Below are 17,814 nucleotides of genomic sequence, written 5' to 3'. Positions count from 1 at the left end.
TATAAAAGCCAAATCTCAGCTAGCAGAGATATGGCGTACCAACCGGGGTGTGCCAATAATTATCACCACGACACACTTTGACACAAAAACACACCATTATGTCCCTACAAGCAAAACTAAACGCACAAGTGCAGAGTGCAAGACAAAGCCTTGTATATAACAGGAACAAGTTCCTCCCTTATGAAAATAAAAAGCCCACAGTGGTTTTGTACCAAGGGCCGATTGGCACCACCCGAACACACTGAGTCATTCTCCCAAAGCCAAAAGAAGTGCACGCTTCTTATCCGCCGCTTTGCGCTAGGAAAGCGGCGAGTCGGTTCCCAAAGTTAGCGGCATCTTCACCTCCCACAGTCATATTTTGCTAGAGGGGAGACGCTCCGCAATCCCCATGGTAACCTACCCGCGTCCTCATGGGCGATAGCAGCCCCTCCATGACGGATCGGTTGGGTTCCGGTGGCCTGGGAACGATCCCCGCTCGGCGAATAGATCCGGTTAGAAACGCCGTCTCATCCTGGGAGTGAGCATCTCCTCTCTAGGCGTTCGCTGACGCGCTTACGTTTGAGAGCGAGAGGGCAGTGGAAAAGTGCTGGTGCTTCTCCTCCCACCAACCTGTCAATGATTTCAGCTTACAATGTCCAGCAAGCTCCCTCTCGCTCTCTCTTTTCTTCTCGCGCTCTCTCCTGCCGCCAGCTACATTTGTTCCCTTCAACGTGGCAAATGATTGCAGGTCTTTCTTTTCTTTTTTTTTTGTTACACCCCCCTCTGCATCCTTTACTGTTCACTGGCAATCCTCATCCAGGCGCAGGAGGGAGGTGTGTGAGAAAAAGGTGGTGAAGGAAAGAACAGAGGTGGAGAAAAGAGAGAGAGCGAGGGGGCACTAAGGGCGAGTATTGTCCCTCAGGATAATAGTGGCTCTTAATCGCCTAGCAACCTGATCAGCTTTCATTCTCTCAATTCATTGGCTGCCATTGACGGTGATAGGCGAAATATATCTGCTTGAAAAGACGTGCGATTACCCAGTTTGACACATTTAAAGAAAATGATAAAAGCCGTCAAAGGCAATAGTCATTGGATTGATATTTCACCAAACGTGACATCATTTGAAGTTATTAAGTTGTGTGTTTACGTGCATATGTTTACTAAGCTGCCAAAACGTACACACCCGCCACTACATGTACGGTACACGGTCGATTGGTCGCCGATCTTTTAGTCGCCGGTCTTTTGGTCGCCGATCTTTTGGTCGCCGGTCTTTTGGTCGCCCGGAAGGTAAGTGATAATTACCATTTAAATCGTTGCTCAAATTCCCTAAATACAAACTGCGAATTACTATTTGGTCATACTTTATGCCCTATTAATAATTAGGCTAAAGAAAAGCTCCAAATTTCCTGGACTTTTATTGTTTTTTGTTGGAGAACTTGTTAAGACCCTGACGGACGTAGCTTCTTAAAGGGACACCGCATGTACATACAAACTCTTATACACTCACACGTCGGCTCAGTGAAACTGCTCATGGCCATTGTTGGCTTTTATTGATGCGTAGACCGTGTTGTTTTACCTTGTTTTGTCGCCGGTCTTTTGGTCGTCGGTCTTTTGGTCGCCCGTTGTCGCGGTCGGGGCGACCAAAAGACCGTGACCAAAAGACCAGCGACCAAAAGACTGCACACGACATGCACACCTCTTGTTCATTTTAATGGCTTAATAATCAAATAAATAAATGAAAAAAAGTATTTTTTTCTCTTTTTTTGTGTTTTGCACCTATTTCATGCCAAATTGGTATACTTTTATAATTTTAAACGCATTTCGGGAGAATATTGCAGACTTAAATGCTGGAAAGGAATTACATATTTTCCATGTAAAATGCTCACTCCTGGAACAAATTAATTTCTTAAGCATAGCGCTGTATTCCTCCATAAGGAACGTTCTTTTCGTTCAATGACACCCCATTTAATGAAGCCGCCTATCATTACGCTGGCGAGCATCAAATGAAAACGAGCCGACTCACTCTGTGCCGTGTGATTTTTGAGGCTTTCAAACAGGGGATCTCCCGCCGGAGTACATTTCCGTGGTCGACTTCACATCAGAGAACGTATCACTTTGTACTGAGCATCGCTACTGGACCGTATGATTGCATCGCAGCACGCGTACACTCCCTCTCTCGCGCGCGCTATATCAACCTGTAATTCTGCCTCATACGTACGCCGATAATGGACAAAATTGGATAAGTGAAGCAGAGGTCCCACATGGGAAATCTCATTATTTAGCTGACCTGCGATATCAACAGTATTAGCGCAGCGGGCAGAAACGCTAATGTTTCACTCATATTTTTGGACGTGTTGTTTTCAGCGTATGTGGAAGCTGAATAAATAAGACCATTTTAGCTCGGGGGTCTCTATGGGCACAAGGATGTTTATGGCTCTAACAGAACTGATATTTATTCAGGCTGGCTAGAATATTTGCTTCTTCCTTTTTTTTTTTCTTGTGAGGCTCAGTGACTTATGGCCCAATATATTGCCACTGCACATTACTGCTGACAGTGAATGTTAACCTGTCAGCAAATGCTAGCCTTGCAACACACATACGTTAGACATTCGGAGATAGAAAATCTCCCTCATCCCTTCCCCCCCAAATCTTACCAGACCCTATTACATCTACCCATAGCCACATATAAAAAAGAGAACGGGTAAGGGATGTGGGAGCTGATAAGATTAGAATACAGAAGTACCTGTAATTACAAAATTAATTGGTTGAAGGTGTTTTGTAACTTGAATTTTTCATAGATGCATTTGACATGAAAAAAAAGCCTTGAGAAGAATTTAGAAAATATGTTAAGATGATTAGGCCGTTAAAATTAATAACCAGCACATGCAAAATCGTTTTTATGTGGGTGAGAGTGGAAAAGGCAAACATTTGGCAACTGAGAAAACATAAGGCGACGCACGTAAACACAAAAAGTAATCAATTCTAAAGAACTTAACTTTCCTGGGGCCCATGGTGAAAAATATATATTTTTCTGAATGCAGTCCTCGGAGAAAAAAAAGTTTGTATTTGGGTTTTTGGGTGGAACAATCCGCATTATTGCCACAACCACAAAGGTTCATACGACAATATTGCAAATTGCAATATGCTGGCCTGAAATCCATCCCATCCCCCTTTCTTCTTCTGGTCTTGGCTGCTCCATCTGGACCCTAAAATGAATCCCTTGAGACTTTTTCCATCACGCATGTAAGCTAACGCACTTCGGTCAGAGTGTGGCGATGCATCATTCTTACGTCTTGCTATTTTTGTCTCCTGTTGTGACCTGCCCGTGTCCTATTTGTCGTTGCGGATTTCTGCGTGGGTTTGGCTGAGGGCTACAATTATTCCTTCCGAAGCAGACGGGCAATTGGCTGTGGTAATTAGCCGCTGCTGAACACACGCCGCACTTCCAAGGGGGAAACAAGGGATGTAATTGTACTGATTTATCAATTAAAGTACACCACGGCAAGAAAGAGCGGATTAGCGCAATTTTTTCTGTGTTCAGAGGCTTTGCAGGCCAAGTGAGTCAACCTTTAAAAGGCAGTGGTTTACCTCTTCGGCTGCCATTGACAGTACCCCATCCGTTTTGACGGGAGTTTTCCCAGCAAATGACACATTCATTCGCTGCTATCCTTCTCGAAAAGTATCATTTTGTTAAGGCAAACACGATGGCCCGTGTGTTTGGAATGAGCATAGACGGACAGAAACTGGGTAGACCATATTCATTGTCTGGCTCGGCGACTCAGAAGTCGATGCGCAACCCTGTCACAGCATTACAGCTAAATCAATGGCATGAGAGAGAACTCTCATTCGCCGGAATGAGACTGCGTGGAACAACACCGATCGACTTGTTAACCATCATAAGTCAATGCAGCACGAGCGCTGATGGAAAAAGCCATTGTCTGGAACACCATGATTCGCATATTTTATTGGTCATGAACATAACTCGCACTTGTCTGTTCGGTCGTTTGGTCGCTTGTCTTTTGGTCGCCAATCTTTTGGTCGCCCAGAAGGTTATTGATAATTACCATTTAAATCGTTGCACAAATTCCCTAAATACAAACTGTGAATTATTATTTAGTCATACTTAATGCCCTATTAATTATTAGGCTAAAGAAAAGCTCCAAATTTCCCGGACTTTTATTGTTTTTTGTTGGAAAACTTATTAAGACCCTGACGGACGTAGCTTCGTAAAGGGTCAATGCATGTACATACAAACTCTTATACACACACATTGGCTCAGTGAAACTGCTCATGGCCATTGTTGGCTTTTATTGATGCGTAGACCGTGTTGTTTTACCTTGTTTTGTCGCCGGTCTTTTGGTCGTTGGTCTTTTGGTCGCCGTTGTTTGGGTCCGGGCGACCAAAAGACGGCGACCAAAAGACCGGCGACCAAACGACCGCACACGGTCTGTTTTTATTTTTAAACGACACATATGTAGGTCCTTGGCTTAGGTAGCCGAGCCGGCAAATTCCGCTAATTAATAGTTGATCTATGGTACATGTACCTGTGAGATTAAAGTAATAAGCTGTGGAAAGGGATTAATGGCTATTTAAATCAATTATCCACATTAAATATGTTTAATTCTTAACCGAGAGCAGAGGTAAGCGAGATGGTTAATCCGGGCATTACTTCTGAGGTGATTGACAGTTGTAGCCTCAAAAACAGCCTGGTTTGAGCGAGAGTTTTAAATGAGATTTCACAGATTTTTGTTTGGGTTGTATTGGGGATGTTCAGAAACCCCTCCAATTGCACTCCATTCAACCTTGAACTACTCCCACTGTACCGTGCAAGGGCTTTCGCCCACTCTTGCCGTCATTGGGTCGACGGTTGCCGGGAGCGATGGCGTGTCTGACGAGCAATCTAAAGTTCATTAAACAGCAGTTCAAGGAAACACGGAATCTGCATAATGTAACACAGCCACGTGCTCCACATTTGACGCTTTGTGTGGGTGCGCTCGCGGGCCTGGAGGTGGTTGAAAAAAAGGGGAGAGGAAAAGCCCCTCTCATCCTCCCTCAACTATGCTGTCGCTCAGAGTGACGAACATCTTATCTCACCAGTGCAGAGACGCCGAGAATTAGAGGTAGGAAACGGATGGCGGAGTGAAATGCCAGCGAAGGGACGGCGAGGGAGTGGGCGAGGGAGAATATTTCATAAAGTACATTTCCATAAGTTACATCATCTAAGGAAAACAGCCTTTGTGCTTTTCACTTCTTACAAGTCAAAACTGGCATCAAGAAAAACTCATCGGATGTTTTTTAAAGCATCCACTGCAACATCGTGCACCGCAAAACAGCTTTTTACCACCAGTACATGTGATCGGTGCTATGAAACGAACATTTAAGTGCATGTTTTAGAGCAACATTAAAAAAAAGCCCGCCTATTCATGTTGAGCCACAGCCAGCGCGCACACGTCCCATGCTATGAAGTCACTCCACCGTGGTAGCCTGGCAACGGTCGCCACGGGCAACCGGCATTCACTGCAGACGGAACGCTAAGCTTTGCAGAAAGAGAGAGAAATCTATGGTAAAACATATACGTGAGACTATACGAGGCTTCAAGTTAACAATCTTTAGGGAGTCATCTATTATTATCGTTACTAGAGTGATGGCTAAAGTGACTGCGTTAGCATTAGCTGGCCTATTTTGGAATTTGTGACAGTGTTACTTGGCTTGAATATCAATGCACCGCTACCAACTGTTGAAACGTAGCAGAACTATGTCATTTTTCTGTAAGATTGCCACATTGGATTATTTTGATTAATGAACAATTTTTACTCTTTCAATGCAAGTTCTTATTTATATGGATTTACCAGTCCATTTGAACTGAGAGGCTGGCAACCTTTACACTGTAACCATCCCACTTTTTAGATTAATTTTACATTTTAAATTAAAATTCCTCGATTAAAAAGGTAAAAAGAACATTTATTACTGAGGGAATCAAAAGAAAATATGGACAAATTGTTAGGTCAACAATGTCACTAAATAGATACTGACAAAATAGTGGTTTACTCATTTGCGTATTGCAAGTAGTCGATTCACTGTGGCAGCCTTAGTTCAACGAGAAAATGCAATCGGAGCAAATCTAAGACCGGAAATTTATGTCATCCATTCCAATGTTGATGAAATCCTACAATTGAATTCCACACGAATCTATAACACATAAATCAAGACAGCAGGCAGATGCTGATAAGAAAGGAAGTATTCTTGTTTTAGGCGTATTATCAAATCAGTACAAGATCAGGAAAACAGGTGATACCGAAGTACAGTCCATATGATGAATGAACATGAAAATATAAATCTATTAGGGGTGGAGGGGGGCTTATCTTACTGATAGTTCGATATAATAAAAAGGCTTTACAAATGCTCAAGAGGTTAGTAAAAGGGTAGGAACATTAACTGACTGGCTGCCATAGTTCTCTGAGATGTACTGGCCTATAATTAACCCTCCACTACACCGTTGCCCTATGTAGGTGCACGTGTACATGAGTGGCCTATTTCCTGTGGCGTTGCCATTTATAACGGCACGCTAGGAAGACCTGCTTTGAGCCGCAGGGGGGGGTGACACAAAACCTTGGTGCATGGCAGAGAGGGTCACATGATAAAATGCCAGCGACGCTAAAGACCTTTCTCATCACCTTGGTGTCAATTCTACTTCAGAGTAGCAAAAACAGAAGTCCAAGTGCAACACCCGTAAGGGCAAAATTGCAATAACCGTACACTGTGGCCATACAAGAACAATCTATCTGGTGTATAGCGCTCTCTAGCTGTACATGGGATGAACTACAAGACCATCTTTGGCCGTGTACGTCATCAATGAATGGTTAGGCACGACATTAGCGTTTGCAATTTGTACGTGACGTCACTCGCGATGGTTGTCAACGTTCTGATCTCTCTGCCGAGTTCAATACTTCATGTATTCATCGTCAATAGGTTTTGTTGTTGTTCTCAGATTGCATAGCGGTAACGCAGGCGGTTGCCAAGACAACCAAGGTTGGTGTACGTGGCCCGAGAAAGATAATAATGAACTCTAGCAGGGTGCGCCCATGAACAATGAGGACGAATTCAAGGATTTTTCCCTGTAAAGGTCAGGTTATACTGAGTGATTATCCTGTGGTGTGGCAAAGTGTTGACAGGAATTTATATCCTCCCCCAATCTCGTTGGAAAATTTGGTCAACTGATAATTGTAAATGTTAAATTGACTACTGAAAGCCTGTTATGTTGTTTTTTTATGCTATGTGAAAAATGATTGATCAATCTAAAAAAGTATCTTCTAAAGATGCGATTTATACTTCAATGCGACATTATTTTTCCTTTTAATGGTGTATTCTTGGCTAGTGCGACTTATAGTCTAATACACGTGTCAAAGTGGCAGCCCGGGGGGCAAATCTGGCCCGCCGCATCATTTTGTGTGGCCCGGGAAAGTAAATCATGAGTGCCGACTTTCTGTTTTAGGATCAAATTAAAATGAAGAGTATAGGTGTATATTAAATTTCCTGATTTTCCCCCTTTTAAATCAATAATTTCAATTTTTGTAATCATTTTTTTCGTGTTTTTAGTTCAAAAATCATTTAGTGAAATCTAAAAATATATATTAAACAAAAAGCTAAAATAAACATTGTTTTAGATTTTTTTTTTAAACTGAATATTCAGGGCTTTTAATCAATTTATAAAAAAAACAACGATTGTCTTTGACATAAAATGGAACGATAACCAATTAGGAAGCTACCTAAAGCTTGCAACGACGACGTGGCCCGCGACAAAAATGAGTTTGAAACCACAGACGCAGGTTATTCACTTGCCAGTCAAATGTTTAATTTCCATATTATGAACTGCAAGACTGTTTGCGCCAAGTAGTTCGCAAATCCTTTGTTTGCCCTGCAAACAAGACACGTCTTCATTACGACAAGGACCCGCACACTATTAACTCAACCCAGATGGAACCCCCAATGGAACTTGCATCAAGCCGAGTCGGGCATGTCAAAAGACCGCACACATCAGAGAAGCAGAGTGAACGGAGTTAAAGACGGAAGCAAGAGGAGATTGGTCTTCCTACTCAGACATCTGTTCACTCCCAGAAACAGATGGCCGACCGATCAGATCACCTGCTGCCTCTGCCGCTCAGGCTCGCCCGTGCCCCCTCTGCCGCCCCTCCTTGGCGCACATGACAGGTGGCACCTGGTGAGGGTGCCAGGGCCACTCAAAAAAAATGAGGCTAGCATTAATTCCGCGGAAATACACAGCTAACAAATCCAATACTTTTCCGCACTATTACCTCAGGGGTACTTTAGTCAATTGGGTAGATTGGACTTGAATGAGTCACAGCGGGTAGACCTTTTATTTGGAAAATAAACCCAGAAAAAAAGCATTTTCCTGTTGGCAACCTCTCGCCCCGACTGAACCTCTACATGAGGTGAATTCTATTTAAAGAGTTTTTTAGTTTTTTGAGAGGCATTTGACATCTGTCTTGGTCAATGGCAGTGAAAGAGTTATTATTATGTTTTGGTCCATCACCAGCGAGCACAAACCCACATTTGTCTTGTTTATTTCAAGGGTAGCCTGGCATTTTGCAAGGGATTAGATAAATGTCACGCCTGAGCTATACTGTGAGTAATATCCTGGAGGTTGGCTGGGAAATAAGGCACTGTTCTTTCTTCTGTCTTCTGAATTTTGGTTGCTCTCAAACAAAACTAATAGAATGGAAAGGAGGGATATAGTATGACAATATATTCTTCAAAGTAAATAAATGTGGAATATACTGTATGCTCATTATAGATTGACTTGTGTTCTTCAAGTATGCAAAAAAAATGACATTTTGTGATGTACGCTTTTTTTAACTATTTTGATCATTTGGATTGGATTGGATTGGATAACTTTATTCATCCCGTATTCGGGAAATTTCATTGTGGCAGTAGCAAGAGGGTGATTGGACAGAACAACTAAGCAAAAGCACAAAGTACAAAGCAAATCAAAGTAAATGGGTTCATTGAGAATCACCAAATCAAATCATTAAGACAGAAAAGCAGCAAAAACAAATTGAGCAAGAGTGGACGGAGCTACCGCCGCCGGCTTCCACTTGAATGGCGCCATCTTGGTTGTGGTAGCTAAAACGGATACAGACTCAAAAAGACGTTGCAAAGTTGGACAAAAACCGGAACCACACACGGGAAGTCTTCCACAAGATGGGGGACTTCTGCAGACTGGGACCGAGGTAGAGACTATGCAGAGTCACTCTTCCAAGCTTATCCGCACAGTTCCTCAGTAGTCTGGAGCTGAAGACAACAGTAGCAGAGTAGAGCCCCTCGGCTCCGTTGCTGGCAAGCGCCGACAGATCTTCCATATACCATGATCGAATGGTATGTCAGAAGTGTTGCCTCTTCTCCCGGCACTTTTGTCCAGCTCCGAATCTCCGGCGGCACCAAGGTGTTGCTCGTTTCTGCTGCGTATTGTAACAGCTAGTCCCATGTGTGTGACAGCGTAGGCATGGCTGAATGGTTCCAACAAAGAAGTAGCCGAAAGAAGCCAGGCTCACAGAACAAAGAAAGTTGCAAAAACATTAAAGTAAAAAGTATAAAGTACAAAGTAAAGTAAAGAGGAATGTATTAAGAAATCTTAAAATGTAATTTAAAAAAAGATAGAAGGGCTGTAAAACACGAAAAACATAAGAACATACAGAGCTACTGTCACTGGCTTCCGCGTGACGGCGCCATCTTGGAAAAAAAAAAAAAAAAAAAAAAAAAAAAAAAAAAAAAAAAAAAAAAAAACACCATTTGACACCATTTAGAAATATTTTTCCATCTTAAAACGGTCTAAATCCTTTTTGTTTTAAATTCTGAATAAATATAAATATTCTTATTTTTACAGTTTGCCATCGAAACAGAATAATTACTTTTGAGTATTATCTCAAATAAATGACATTTTGTGATGTAAGCTTTTTTTAAACTATTTTGATCATTTGACACCATTTGGAAATATTTTTCCATCTCAAAATGGTCTAAATCCTCTGTTTTGAATTCTGAATAAATATAAATATTCTTATTTTTACAGTTTGCCATCGAAACACAAGGATTACTTTTGAGTATTACCTCAAATAAATGACATTTTGTAATGTAAGCTTTTTTTTAACTATTTTGATCATTTGACACTATTTAGAAATATTTTTCCGTCTTAAAATGGTCTAAAATATCTTCGTTTTGAATTCTGAATAAATATAAATATTCTTATTTCTACAGTTTGCCATTGAAACAGACTGATTACTTTTGAGTATTATCAAAATTAGATTTTGACAAACACTTGCTTTATGAAACCTATTTTTTTTTTTTTTAAATAACATGTAATACAGTCAATAGATCCTCTATTTAGGAACATTAAATGATGGTAAGGTACCATTATTAGTATTTAAAGAGAAGCAGACATTACAGTAGCCAAAAAACATGAAAACACGCAAGACTATTGGATCGGATTCGATATTGTGACCAAATCCGATATTCTAAATATATCGGGCCCCGATTCCGATACTGAGTATCGCATCAGGACATCACCAGTATGTATATAAGTTAGCATTAAAAACTACTCTATTCTCTTGGTAGTATTGGTACAATTCCAAGATGGGAGCCACAAAATGCTATCGCTGCAACATTGACAAATAGCCCACTGTTTCTTCAAGCGGGAATGAACAGAGCTGATAAGGTGACAAGAACAAAAAGCTTGGGTTCCCCTGCAGCAACTTGGTCGTTTTACTTCGCTGATATCAGCAGTAACAGCCAGCCGGCTGACTCCAGCATGACCGTTCCACTTCCACACTGCAGCCTTCAGCCAAATGAAGTGAAAAAAAGCCTCACCATTTCTTTCATTATTGTAATGGAGACACTGACAGTAGAACGAGAAAGGGGACGTGAATAAGAGGGGAAAACAAATAGCTTCTGATGATACTACTTGGTGGAAAAGATATAAATCTGTACATTGTGTACAAACACACTATGCCTGATCCTCCCTCTGGCATCGTTACAGGCAATAATCAATTAGCATGATGTCATGCTGGCGCCCTTCCCCCCAGCAGACTGCTGCATCTCTCGCAACAAGAATCGGGAAGATCGGCTTGGGTACACGAGATGGGACGGCGGGCGTTGACGCCAAGCGCCATCCAAAGAAGGCGTTTATACGCCCGCGCATGCATTTGGTCATCGAGCCCCGATTGGATTAGCGCCCGACGAAATTTCAGGCTCGATGGCGCGGAGTCATTTTGTCTATGTCCTCAATGGCGGGATAATTAAATGAGGGACAATAATAAAGAGCTACGGATGGGAACATCAAGGGCAAGGCGAGGTCCTGCTTTCAGGCTGGCCTCTTTGTGCCGCTTCTTATGTGAGCATTGGATAATGAGTCTGTTATGTGAGCATTAAATGTTTCTGTTATGAGGCCATCGTTGCACGGGCCGTGCAATAAAAAGGAGTGCTGCACAGTTGGAGCAGATAGAAAAGTGCTTATTGATTGGCTTTATTTAGAAAGTGAAACAGTAGCGTAGCCTGCGATAGGATTATTTTGCTAGACAAAGCCCCTTTTTAGTCATGCTTTTGTTGTGGTATTTTTTGAGGTTTCATAAAAGGAAAAATTGGAGTAGCCTATAGGAATCACCGTTTTGTTTTTGTTTTTTAAATTTGGACGTCTATTATAGTCAAGAGGTCCTCTGCTGACCAGAAAAGAACAAAACAGAAATAGCTGACAATATAACTCATCTTAAAAACCAGCTGGCCACAAATGAGGTAATTACAATTTGGCGAGGGGTTTTCCATCCCATGTGTTGAAATGACAATAAATCCCAGATTATCTGAAAATCCCCAAACCAAAACTATTGATTTCATTGAGCCGGGAAGATGTTTTTAGACTGTGCTTATTTACACTTGGCGCTCACTAAAAGGAGCAGGTTTGGATTCATCTCGCCTAATAAAATGAAATATGTCTCATTAAAACTGTCTGCATTTCATTTGGCACTTCAGGGTGTCCCTGTGGGGTCTGAGCGCTGCACTCGGAGACCTTAATCCCAATCGCGGGTGCGCCTATTTTAAGTAATGAGCTCATAAACATGCGCACAATCATCAGGGCTCGACGTCGATGCTGTCCAACATCTAAGAAAACCCAGATCCAATCCCGACTCCCGTTTTGGTAGCTCATCAAACCAAGACACACGTCCGACCTCATCTCGATAACATCACTCAACCTCGCCTCCTATCTAGTTTGCAATCTATTCCGATATCTGATAATGCGTACGCTGGAGATGTGATATTGATCTTTCTGCTTTAACCGAACATATACAGGCCAAGGGTTAAACGTAAAACTACAAATCCATCAATCCAACGTGTCAGTCCAAATTATTTACAGTGAAAGAGAAGAACGTCAATTATTAGCCTGCAATATTAATACGAAAACGGGGGTAGCTTAATCAATATAAGCAAGGGCTCACTCATGCATGATCGCACACAACCTGAATAAACCCTCATTAATATTTCAGGTGGCTGGGGCTCTTGAGTGTTATTGGCTTTTGTGAAGCGACATCACAATGACTTGTCTGGCACTCACAAGTGTGTGTTATTTCCCTTAGTTTAGCGTAACATTTAAAAGGTCACAGATGACGAAAACAGATTTACCCATTTACAATAACCTGCATGAAGCCAAAATGGCAGATTACCTTTCCCATTGGCAAAACCGGTGGAACACTTATTCCAAACTTTCCGGAAGCGCTGCAGTTTCTTAGAAGGTGACGACGAATTGCTCAAAATCGCTGCAGTTTTACTAAGATACAAGACAGGGTGGCCACAGACTCAAAATTGAGGACCCTTTTTTTTCTACGGGCAATGCGGACAACTCCCCATCACAAAGAACAACAAGGGAATTAAACTCACCTTCCTGTTGGAATGGAAAATAACTGGCTTCTAGCAATGGTGCTTATAAATTGACAGTATAATATCAGGTTTTCGTAAAGATTTAACATTGCAGCAATGCAGCAAGCACTCGCAAACACCCTGTAGTATGTTGGATTAGATTGGATTGGATTGGATTGGATAACTTTATTCATCCCGTATTTGGGAAATTTCATTGTGACAGTAGCAAGAAAAGGCATAGTTATAAGTTAGACAGTACAGTCGCAAAGGCCGCAGAACAACAAAGCAAAACCACAAAGTACAAAGCAAATCAAAGTAAATGGGATCATTAAGAATCATCAAATCAAATCATTAAGACAGAAAAGCAGCAAAAACACAAAACAAGCAAGAGTGGACGGAGCTACCGCCACCGGCTGCCACTTGAACGCCGTCATTTTAGTTGCGGTAGCAAAAAACGGATACAGACTCAAAAGACGTAAAGTTGGACAAAAACTGGAACCACACACAGGAATTAGGTTTTTTATTATTATTAATTAAGGATTAAGGTGCAATGCTAAATTTATCCTTGAAATTACTGAGTTAGACACCAATCAGTGGCTTATTGCTGCCAACTGCCGGTAGTTTTGCAACCGTACGCTTATTTCAATGTGGAAAATTCACAGTGAAACAGCTCTCTATTGTATGACATCATTGAGTGGTTGTTTTCATGCATTACAATTATTTGGAGTGCATTTTTATCTCCAAAGTCGTACTGAACAAAGCAGTGGAGGTTCAAAGTGAATCAAGTCGGACTGTTTCTTAGCAACATCCACGAAAGCATACAACTGCGGGTTAAAAGGTGAAGACGTTTCATTGAAATGACCCTCTTTTCAAAACATTTTCCTTCCCCTCTTCCTCCACCTTCAGCCCGTTGCTCCATCGCTCACATTTGCCCTTTCACCTTCCTCCCGCTGCCGCCTCAATCATGGCTGCTCTCCCTCGGCCCATCGCCATAGTAACAGACAGTCATCACAGGTGGAGCTAGCAGGTAGTGCAGCCACGCGTGACGCCGCTTGCGCTAAATGCCAACGCTACAGAAGGACGAGAGCGTGCCGTTTTCTGGCGAGCGGCGTGGCAATTACGGGCTCCCGGACACAATGGCGTGACAAGCGTACTTAACGAGTAGCACTGCCACACTGCGCTATTAAATGCTTTTACGCACGTTGTACGTCATCTGAGCGGGAGTCGATAAAAAAAATTTAAAATGTTGAAAATGCGCTTTATTCCCTGACAGTAAACGCGCAGGTGATAAGAAATTGCCAATGCAAACGAAGCGTTTAAAAGCACGACCAGCAACGCCGCACTGCGCGACCATGTGGGAAAAGCCAGCCAGACAAAAGCTTGACTTTTTACTCGTCTGAAGCATACTTTTGGATTGTGAAGTTGGATGATAGTAAAGAGTAGGAGCGCGTCCTTTTTGTAGCCCGCTTTCAGGGAGATCGGTTAAAAAAACAAAACAAAAAAGGTGAAAAAGCAGCAACAATACAGAGACTCACCATGAGCAAGCAGACGGCCGATTCTGGCATGAGCTGGACAGCCATGATCCAATTCTTCTTGTCGTTAATTTCCTGAACGAGGACACTCTTTGCTTTTTTTCTCTCTCTCTCTCTGCTCTCAAGTACTGATGAAGAGACCGGTCTTCACACTTGGGTTCTCACCTCCTCTTCCTCCTGCTGTCAGTCAGCGGATGCCGCAGACAAGCTCGGATTGCAAAGACGGTCTCCGGAGAGTCCGAATCTCACTGCGACTCCTCGCCTGGAAGCGATTTGTCTTCCTCTTCCTTCCACAGCGTGCACAACCAGCACCTGACTCCTCCTTTTCACTTTTTAATATCACCCCCCTCCTCCTTTTTATGACTCCAGAGCCTTCAAAACTATCGCCACCTTCTTATTTCTGTCTTTTCTCCTCACCTCCGAGCACAAAGCACATCCAGGCGTGCACGTGGCTTTGATATGAAATATCTCCTCCTACTAATCTTCCTCCCTGCTCCACTGTGGAGGGAAAGACGGACGCTTGGACCCTCACCTCTCCAGACACAAGGAGAAAGATGGTGACAGAGGTCCGCGGCGCACTGAGGACAAACGATGCTGATGGCAGAAAGCGAGAGGGAGGGAGCGAGAGAAAGAGAGAGAGAGGCTGCATAGGCTAGCGGTAACTAACACTGTGTAATGATGGGAAGTAGGGCTGAATGAGTGGAAAAATTTGACATAGCAACTTTTTTGGTGTAATTAACAATGTCAATTGAATTTCTATCTCTTTTTGATATTATGTTATACAGTAATACCTCGTCATACAAGTGCCACGACATAAGAGCAATTTGAGATAAGAGTAAATTTTTGGGCAAGTATTTATCTTGAGATAAGAGACAAATTTTGATATACGAGCTTACAGCGGATGGGTACTCGGACGTTTGGTCGCCGGACGTTTGGTCGCCCAGACGTTTGGTCGCCGGACGTTTGACAACATGACAGAGTTTACTGTTGAAACCAGCTCTCAAAATTATATTCATGAGAGAGAGAGAGTTTAATATCTAAATATCTACTGTTGAAACCAGCTCTCAAAATTATATTCACCCGGGCGACCAAACGTCCCGCGACCAAACGTCCGGGCGACCAAAGGTCCGGCGACCAAACGTCCGGTCACACAGCGGACGCGTCTTTCTGGTCGCAACTCCCTCGTGTAATGTCTCTACGAGCACTGGGCGGAGCGTTGCATTTTTTCACTGTTTTTTTTTCCCGTTAGTCAGTGCGAATGGCGGAGCTTGTTCGCTAATACGAGAGGAGTACTACTTCCCGGGCAAGTTGGCAAGTGGTCGTGCGTTATCCTATTGTGAGGACATTTGTGTGCATTATTTTGGGAATATTTTGAAGGGAAGACAAAAGCAAACAACCCTCGGTAGGTTGCATCTGAAAGTCAGGGTGGAGGCGGGGCAAATAGAGCCAACTCGGGAGAAGAAAGGTATAAAAATGTAAAACTAAATCAGAATTAAGTTAGATTAAATTTATTTTTGAGTGTGTCTGCATCGTAATCCAAGTTGATTTAAATTTGTTTATGTTATGTTACGAGCGCGTTACCGTGCAAAAAGTCCCCCGCCCCGTCTGTCTCCCCTACGCGAAATATGTCTAATTTTAGTACTATTAAACCACTAGTTATTTGTTACTTTGTTAATAGATGGCGAATTAGAACAAATAAAAATGTTTTTTTCCAATCCAATATCCTGTTTTGGTGTTTTTTCAGAGGATTGGAACGAATTATTTAGTTTTTAGTTCATTTCTATGGGAAACGTTCATTTGAGTTACGAGTAAACCGACATACGAGCTCAGTCCCGGAACGAATTAAGCTTGTATCTCAAGGTACCACTGTATTGAACTAATATTATTTAGAAAAAATAAAAATAGACAGGACATTGTTGGAGCCTAATTGAAATCCTAATTGGAAACCCTAACCTGAGTTTTAAACCCTACTTGGTAAGCCTAAATCTTGTTTGAAACCCTGTCCAATCCATTTTGACTTGTAGGTCTGTTCCCTGCTCGCATCACCAAAAAAAGACAATCTTTAAAAAAATTAATTAAAAAAAAAATAGAAATAAGTCTTTTCCCCCCCCCAAAAAATAATTCAGTCCCACACGTTGAATCACGGCCGTGATCCACAGTTACCTGTGCGTGATTAAGATTCTTCAGACAAGTGTGTTTGACCTGAATAATTTATACAAGCGTCTTAGCCGTCTTGAACACGCACGAGAGGCATTTGCCCAACGCGGGGGGAATGACGACAACGTGATGGACGAGCGTAATCATTCCGGTGATGAGTGCCGTTGTTACGTTCGTCTAAACACACAATAACATCGGGAAGACGTGACGGCCCGCTTTTGAAATATACACCACTTGAATTAAACATGAGCTATAATAGTAGCTTCAAGCTTGACAAACTAAAGAGTCGCTGGGTGTGGAAAAAAGCCTATCACCATATGGGCTTTTGATATCACAATTTCCAGACATGCCACAAATGTCAAATGTATCAAGTAGTGCGACAACCTAAAATTATCCAGTCTAAATAGAAGCCGCAAAATAACATATTTTTGCTGAAATGTAAAAATACTTAAATAATTAGACTTTTAAGAGTGCTGTATATACCGTGACCCTTGTGAGGATAAAGCAGTTCAGAAAATGAACGAATGAAAAAAAAGAGTGCTGTATATTAAGTTGCTTCGTGAGGTGACAGAAACAGAAGGCGGGGTTGTTAAATATCGCAATATATTGCCTTATCGAGATATTGGCACACTCTTACTGATGCATCCAAACATTAAGAAGCTTTTGTGAGGACAAAAAACTACTTTGGCTCAGGTTTTAGCATCTACATACAAAAATAATAGAACCTCTAAAAAGGTAAATACTGTTCCCTGGACAAATAGTTCATTCAGATACCACAATATCGAAATTATGGTTTGGCTATTCAAAACATAATAGAGCATTCACATGAACTCAGACAGTGCATTCCAAAATAATATCGAACACTCCATAAAATACTACAAAATCGGGCAAAAACAACCATGTGAAAAATAACACATTTTCCCCCAATTAAAAAAGTGTACCATAGGTTTTATCGATGAAAGTGAAAGATTCTGACCTCAGTTTGATGGTACTGCGGAGCAACACTTTCTTGGAGGCTTGGGTGACAGAATTCAATTTACTTGGACCGACAGGCCTGTTCGTCATGTGGTATCTCGTCCCTGAAATAGAGAAACATAATTATATTGAATAAATGTCACTCAATACTTGAGCAGGCTACAAGTGGCTCATTTCCTCACCTCATTATATCGATCCTTCAAACCGTATGCGGTCGTTTGGTCGCCGGTCTTTTGGTCGCCGTCTTTTGGTCACC

At 42.0% G+C, this 17,814-nt stretch overlaps 1 protein-coding gene across 3 annotated transcripts in view; it reads right to left on the bottom strand.

Moving 5' to 3' along the window:
* Positions 1–17,814, bottom strand: part of frmd4a (FERM domain containing 4A) — a 91,046-nt gene that overhangs the window by 68,901 nt on the left and 4,331 nt on the right. The window contains exon 2 of one of the 3 annotated variants that reach the window (XM_077595294.1): positions 17,560–17,662. Coding sequence is in view for 2 of the 3 variants with exons in the window: in XM_077595291.1 (XP_077451417.1) it covers positions 14,430–14,474 (45 nt within the window). In the remaining variant the exon portion in view is untranslated. Of the gene's footprint in view, positions 1–400; positions 777–14,429; positions 14,770–17,559; positions 17,663–17,814 lie in introns of those variants that run through there. The other 2 variants (XM_077595291.1, XM_077595292.1) reach the window with 2 other exon arrangements.

This window comes from Stigmatopora argus, chromosome 3 (genome assembly GCF_051989625.1).
Source record: "Stigmatopora argus isolate UIUO_Sarg chromosome 3, RoL_Sarg_1.0, whole genome shotgun sequence".
NCBI lineage: Eukaryota > Metazoa > Chordata > Actinopteri > Syngnathiformes > Syngnathidae > Stigmatopora > Stigmatopora argus.
The sequence above is the reverse complement of the archived record's forward strand: the minus strand, read 5'-3'. Positions and strand labels throughout refer to the sequence as shown.